Source organism: Oenanthe melanoleuca, chromosome Z (genome assembly GCF_029582105.1).
Source record: "Oenanthe melanoleuca isolate GR-GAL-2019-014 chromosome Z, OMel1.0, whole genome shotgun sequence".
NCBI lineage: Eukaryota > Metazoa > Chordata > Aves > Passeriformes > Muscicapidae > Oenanthe > Oenanthe melanoleuca.
This window is the reverse complement of record NC_079362.1, coordinates 68,465,839-68,473,426: the sequence shown is the minus strand read 5'-3', so window position 1 is coordinate 68,473,426 and position 7,588 is coordinate 68,465,839. Positions and strand designations below refer to the sequence as shown.

General features: G+C 41.1%; 1 protein-coding gene across 1 annotated transcript in view; it reads left to right on the top strand.

Moving 5' to 3' along the window:
* The window catches only part of DNAI1 (dynein axonemal intermediate chain 1), a 136,428-nt gene that overhangs the window by 60,325 nt on the left and 68,515 nt on the right, over positions 1-7,588 (top strand). Inside the window, exon 13 of the mRNA XM_056513014.1 lies at positions 1,961-2,208. Within this exon, the coding sequence (XP_056368989.1) occupies positions 1,961-2,208 (248 nt within the window). The remainder of the gene's footprint in view (positions 1-1,960; positions 2,209-7,588) is intronic.

The window sequence follows — 7,588 nt, the reverse complement described above, 5'->3', positions numbered from 1 at the left end:
TTCTCCTGCCAGACTAACCCTCAGGTGGACTTGCTGAAGCTGCTGAGCGATTTCACCTGATGAAGGCCTGCTCTATCACCTCTAACTGGGGAATGTGGGTAGTCTCTCTTCCTGGGAGATCACTGGGAAGAAAACCACCTCCAAAACCCCATTTAGATCTCTGGCTGAATTACCCCTTGTAGAGGTGTCTGCTCTGCTATCTGTGCATGGAACATGGGGTCAGCTCTCACTTGCTACTCAGCACAGTGCTAACAGATAGAAAATTAATGTATGCTACAGACCTTTTGGGAATGCATCTGGCTGGTCAGCCCACTCCAAGAGAAATAAGAGCATGAAGGAAATAAGTTGAATTCAAAGGCTATCCAACGAATTTGACTTCATTTTGCTCTGAGTCACTCCTGGTGGTTATTTCCACAGCCTTTCCAAGTGTTTTTGATTCTGAGGAAAGCACAGATACATCCTTATTATGCATGGACCTCAACTAAATATCAGTTCAATGACATTACTTGGCTAAGAACAAAGAATTAAAAGAACTATGAATTAAAAGAACTGGGAAATCAAGAAAGCAAGTTCACTTCAGCAAGAATTCTAAGAATAAGGTTCCTCTTCATTTAAAAAAAAAAAAAAGAAAAAATTAGAAATATTATTTGGGGTCAGATATGCTTAAAGTAATGCCAGTGTTGGAATCTCACCTTTCTGCAAAATAAAGAAGCCATTTTCCTCATCTGTCCCCAGCACAGAGAGGCCTGTGAAAATATTCTATTTTGATAATCTAGTACAAAGCAGCAGTAAGAGTTTTGTTAATGTGTGTTTCTTTACTGGTTCTTTGAATGCTTTTATGTGGCCCTGTTAAACATGGAGTACACAATGCCTGTACACAGTACCTGCATGTTGACTTGGAATCAGTTTACTGCTAAGGAGAGTTCTCTAAAGTTAGTGTTATCATTGGAGTATGCATTTACCAAGACTTGATCCTGCAGGTTGGACAAAATGTTAAGAAAGGTAGGAAGCACTTTTAAAAGGAGAGGACTGTTCTGGAAACAGAACGTGTAGTGAGTACTTGAATCACAGAAAGCAGTAAATTTATTTCCCATATACTGTGTGCCTGAGGGCATTGGCAATAATAAAAAGCACTGGATGGCTAGGATGCTCTCAGAAGCAGCATTGTTTTCATAGATTAGCAAAGTTCCTTCTTTGTTTCTGGAGAGCTTATCTACATCAACAGCTTTTCTTTCCCTTTCAGACAATTTGGAAATTGTTTTTTTGCATGATCGAAATACTCTAAGAATTACAGAGACAGTCAGGGCATGATAAGAAAAAACACAAAAGAAAGATGGTCCTACTGAGAAAAGGGAGAGCTAATTTCAGGCAGCACAAAGGAAAGGTAAAAGTAAATAGGAAAAAAGATTGGAGAGTCTTGGCAAAAAAAAATACCTTCTGTGCCAAGCAGGGAGATGTTGGACATAAATAGAAAATAAAGCTATACTGACTTTTACATTGTCCAGTTATGAGTAATGGCAATTGATATAATGCTTTACAAATATGTTAATGAAAGTTTTTCTTTGAAAAAGCGGAGACTGAAATATCAAGTTAAAATGGTGCTATCCTTGGTTCAACCTGCATGTCTGAAGTGTAGTGAAGTCCTAGCCCACAGAAAAAAGTGTAATCCTAGCCCAAGGGAAGAAGTGTCCACAAAATTATTTCCTTCCTCCACACTTCTCCTCCAAGGAGCTCTCTCTCCTTGGAAAAAAGCATACTAAAACTAGTTTTTCAGTCTATGTCCTGGGGGTGGCATATCAGTGGTGGGGAAAGGATGTTCAGTTGTGGGCACACCAGTATGACCATTTGGTTCTGTGACTGGTTTGCATTCAGGTAGGTTTCAGGCATAGGTGGGAGCTGTCTGTTTCTATGTTTCAGTAGCTGAGGATCCTGGAAACTGATCTGATATCTCCTTGTTTAGATGACTTCATGAAGCAGGGCCATGGCATGCTCCTGGTGTACACCCTGAAGAACCCCTCCTTCCCAGAGTACTCCTTCAGCAGTGAGAGTGGCATCATGTGCCTGGACTTTCACAGTGAACACTCCCACCTCCTGGCAGTGGGCTTCTACGACGGCAACGTGGCCATCTACAACCTGAAGAAGGCAAGCTCACAGCCCAGCTACAAGAGTAGTGCCAAGTCAGGAAAACACGCAGAGCCAGTGTGGCAGGTAAGGATGCTTTTCCTTTCCTGTGACTGGGCTTTGATGGTATGGAGTTCAGGCACAGCAGGAATAGTCCTGTGTGGGGAAAGGTGCTGTTTTAGTACAAGCAATTGTTTAACTTGTGTTTCAAGCTAATTTTGAAATATGCGTAAAGACAAAGCAGCTGCATGAATCCTTGGCTCTCAGCAGACACTAAACGTGAGCAAAAATTTGCTGTAAACAATTATTTCTCCTTGGTTTTCACTATTATAATTTACTTCTCTTTGGAGAAGAACAGGTATCCTCTGTATATACCAGCATGCAATGCTATTTGTGTTCCAAACATAAAATCACAGGGCAGCAAGTAATGAGCAGTGCATAAAAACAAGTACATAAGCCTAAAAGCGAGCTCTGTTTGCTACGGTACGTCCAAGGGCAGTTGCCTATGGAACTGGCTGCCAGCAGGAGTCAAGACACACTACCTTGTAGTTGACTTTTAATTGACCTTGAAGTACTCTAGTAAATTCAGAGCTATAGTGTGCAGGCAATGTTCTTAAACTACTGCCACTCTGGCATCTGCCACGAAGAGCCACCAGATGGATGGTAATGTGAAGGGTCGGGGTAAATATGTTGTTGCATCCTGCTAACTAGCTGCATCTGCAACATAATCTGAGCTCAGATTGAAGCACTGGAAGGTATATGTACTTTTGATCTTGTTCTTAGCAGTAGAAGTGTGTCAGCACATACTTCAATGTGGTCTGCGTGAGCCTGTTGAGGTGCAGGAGTGTGTGTTTGGTTTGTTAGCCTGGTCTAAAGGTGTTGCTGTGGTGACTATGGCTGTCATCTGATTTAGGCTGTTTGATACAGTCACACACCAGTGTTCCTTGAACTTTGGCACATGCCATGCATGGATTATCCCCCAGCCATGGCTCCTTGTTATTGCATCTTCTAGTAAAAGTCCAGGAAATTAGGGATGGGACTGCTGATGAATATTGAATATGCCAAGAGCTAGATCTCTGCTTGTTATAAACAGAGATTTTGTGCAAATGTAACATTTCTGAAAAGACATGAATTTCATATTTCCTGCCTATTTATCCAAAGCTTTTCCTCTAGCAGATATTTATAGCTCTTCTAACAGGTTAACAGAATAGCCTGGACACACCTACGCGGAGAAAACTTCAGAGCTTTTCCCACGGCCCTTTAGGCTTCAAGTAAAGAAGCTTGGCCAAATAGTAAGTCCTGTGTGAAGTTTTTAATGATCTTGCTGCAGCATGCTATGGGAAGTTGCAGCTGTTACTGCACATTAGAGACACAAAAATCCCAGATCCCTTGTGCCCCACATGATATTGTAAAGGTCTGTATGCTGAAGGGATGTTATTAGCAGCCTGTTCCTTGCAGACCAGGAACAGGTACATACAGCAGTGGAGGCATTTGGTGTGGGATTTTTTGAGATAGGTTTCTGTGTACCACTTGGCAGCAGTGGGACTAGGAACTGAAAAAATCATTAGGTGCTCTAGGAAAAGGAAAGAAACTATTCCATGGATATGTATAGATGTGTAAAGAAGTTCCTGCTTCTTTATATCCACAGGTTGAGTGCTGAGAATCATAACTGTTAGTTTTCTTCAGCAATAAGAAAATTTCTCTGACCAACCTGGTCTAGTGGAAGGTGTCCCTGTCCATGGCAATGAGGTTGGAACAAGATGGTCTTGTTCCAACCTTCCAATCCAAACCATTCTATGATTCTGTGATTAAAGTACCAATATTTTTACTAAACTTTAGAATTCTTAACTTGCTACAAAACTAGCAAGCAAAGTTAGTAGTTATGTGATTGTATAGCAATTCAAAGAGCTTGTACCTCTGTTGGAAAGATTTGAAGTGTAAGCATTTGTCAATATCACCTAAAAGTTTAGAAAATGTTTTCACTCCATTCAATGTGATGAAAAGCAGCATGGACTATCTGTTAGGTTGAGACATTGGATTGTTATTCCTCATTCAACATTAAATTATTCTAGAAAATGATGCTTTTTTTCCTCATATTTAGCTCAAAGATCCCCTATTCTCCCCCACCATCCCTCACTAGTCTGAGACCTTCTAGATCTTTGTCTAGATACTAGTCCTCAAAAAAATCCCGCTCTTTTGTAGGAAAAGTGAACAAAGTAGAAAAGTAACAATGTTATCCTGAGCAATTAGGAGCCTTTGTTCTCTGGACTGCCTGGCTTTTTTCTTTTGAAACAATGCAACCCTTTCACAATGGAAACAAAATGGGAGGTGGGTAAAGCAGACTGACAGCTCTTTTCTTGTGCTGTTTCATTTTCAGTAACTTAGTAATATCTCAGTACGTTTACATAAAACAAAGCTGATGTAATGTTCCCATTGTTAAGAGCAAAATAAAATAATACAATTTTTCTACTTCTGTTACCTAAGAAAGAATTTGTCTATGTGATACCACTCCCTAGTTTTTAAAAGAGCATAGCAATGGTTTCTTATAGATTTGGCAATTATCTCCCATGTGTTAAGTGCTACTGCATTGTAAATAATGGAAAATTCTAGCCTGTTGTAAATTACACATTTCTAATTGCTTATTACTAATTGGCGAGGATCCATATCCTCAGAGGGTAATAAACACAGAGGAATAAACATATACATAGACATATGAATAGTTATGCATGCAGTGCAGTGTAGGTAATACCACTAAAACTCAGGTGTCACAGGCTCATGGAACTAGAAATGGCCTCCCATGTCAGGCCTCTACCTTTGAATGGGAACACCAGCTTAACAGGAGTCACTTCCTGTAAAACTGTGTCAAACCTGTTATGTTCTGCTGGGAAAAAAAAAAACCTAAGTGGCATTAACCTAAACCCCATCCTGATCAAAATAATGTTCAATAAGTCAGCAAAATCTTCAGACTCCTATCATCTCTGAGTAGGCCTACAGAGTAAGTCCCTGAACAGTGCATGTTTTTGAGCCAATGGCTCAGTCCCAGGGCTTGGCTCTGGAGGTTAATGAGGTTGGCTGATGTGGAGCTATTGGACTAGATTTTGGCAGCCACAGGAGCTTCCCTTGCAGGGAAGGGGCTCTCAGCATAAAGCCTCTCTTTTTTCCAGATGTAGATATTTTCTTTCTTCTTTCTTTTAAAAAGATGATGATTAGGGTTTATTTACAGCTGAGAAGAGTGCTTTCTGTACTGGGATATACCAAGTATTTTAGGTTTGAACTATTTGGAAACTGGAATAGTTCAGAATCAGGAATTGGTAACTAAAACTATGTGTCAGGGTTTGTTTTTGTTGTTCAATCTCCTTCCTAAAACACATCTTATTTGACAGATTTGTTTTCACTGTGTGCGTCTATTTTGCTTTCACATCAAGCCAAAAGGATGTTATTTCTGCTGAGACTAATGCAGAGCCAATCCTGCTGCAGAGGGTTGGAAATAATTTTTTATTTTACTTGCTCACTATCAGAGTTACTGACAAAATTCCCACTGCAGAGTGTTGACCCTAGGATATGCAAATGGGACATTTCTTTTGGTTGTGCTTCAAGCAAATCTTGTCTGTCACAGGCATGCCCGTGTGGACAGCATGGTTTGGAATTGCTATGGAGACGTCACTGGTTAGAAACACAGCTTTGTTCAGTGTTGATTTACTGAAGCTGGTCTGGCCTCCCTGAGGAGCTGATACCATGGAGCTTCAGATGGCATCCTGAGAGAATTATTTTCTGCCCTGTGTTCATGCATGGGAAGAGAAAGGGCTCCCACTGCAGGCTAATTCTTCACCAAACGACAGTCAGGTTAGATGTGGCACTCATGGTTTGGACAAAGAAGTCAAGGCAAGATGGTAATAGCCTGCAAACAGCCAAAGGAAACTAAAAGGAGCTCGCAGAATACTTTTCCAGCAGAACTTGTAGAATTCCCATCTCAAGTGCCAACCTGACAAAACACACCTGAAATTGCTCACTGGAGTTTGTCCCATAATTGTGTGATCCCTTTTATCTGTCTATTTTCTGTGTCCCAATCTAAGTTCTTAAATAAATTTATACCAAACTTTTGCAGTTTATGAAGCCACCCCAGACTAACTGAAGTCTTGTTTTGCTGATAGAAGTAAATGAAAATCCCTCTAAAGTAAGCACAGCCTCCTGCTCTTTACCCCGTTCTGTGCTTCTGCACACAGTTCCACAAAGAAAGGTCTTTATGAGAAGCTGATCGTATTTGCTGCACTTAGGAGAAAAAAAAAAAAAAGATTTTGTTCATAATCCACTGTCACACCAGCACATTGTTTCATTTCTGATGATGAACGTTCTCCTAAATCTGTCATCTGCAGTCAAACAGATTTTGCTGCTTGCATTGCCTCTGAGATGTTACTGCTTCACATAATATTTTGTTCCTTTGGCTTCAGGCATACAAATTGTTTGATGCAAAGGAAATACAAGAAAAATATAAGACAGAAGGTTGCTAGCAAGGTCAGAAAAAAGATCAGCTGTCTCAGAACAGCTTCGACACCCCTTCTGTTGCCTCCACTAAGAAGCACAAAATAAGTGTTCACTGAGGAGAGTTCAGTGAAAAAATCTCATTCAACTCTGTGATGATATTGCTAGGGGATAACTCTGGAGGAGGAACAGAAATCTGGAGAATAAAGGAAAGCAACATAGACCTGAAGCCAAGGAATCTGAACCCAGGATAGGGGGAAGAATGTAACCTGAAAGCAAAATAGGGCAGCAACCTAATTGTGAGAATCATTTAGCACCAAACCTCTTCAATAATGCAAGATGATTGTGTTTCTCATGTTTAGTCAGTTCAGTGTTTGAACAGAGAACCTTTATCTTCAGCTCCAGCTTTATACTACATTTTTTGTGCCACCAGCTGTTCCTTGCATACCTGGCCCTGTGCAAACAGGGCAAAAAGTCAAATTAACTTCTCACATCCCAGAAGCTAAAGAGACCAGAAAGGTCACGTCACTCATTCTGCACCTCCACAGAAATAGAAACAGTGAGAGAAACATGCATGGACCAGTGAGCATGCATTTGGGGTCCAGAGATCTCAGTCTGTTAGAGGCTTCCATGTTGGAGCAGTCTTTAGCTGCAGTTCTGCTCCCCACACTGAATTCTGTGTCCAGTAACAGGCTGTTGCAGCAGCAGTTGTCCTGTCTGCTGAGTACCTGACACTGGATTCCTCACTACAGCACTATGAGACATTTGACTGACAAGCATCAGATGCATCCCTGTTCCCTCCTGGAGGTGTTGGGGAGGAAGGCTGTGCTTGGGAAGAGTTGCCATATGCTTGCTGTAGAAATCAGGTCAAGATCAGCAGCTTTCTGGTTGTCCTCAGCTGCTGTGAGAGCTCACTACAGGCACAGCCCTAATGGAGGAAGTCCTGTCTCCCACAGAGTTAGTTTCTGCCACTTTTTGGAAAGGCTGT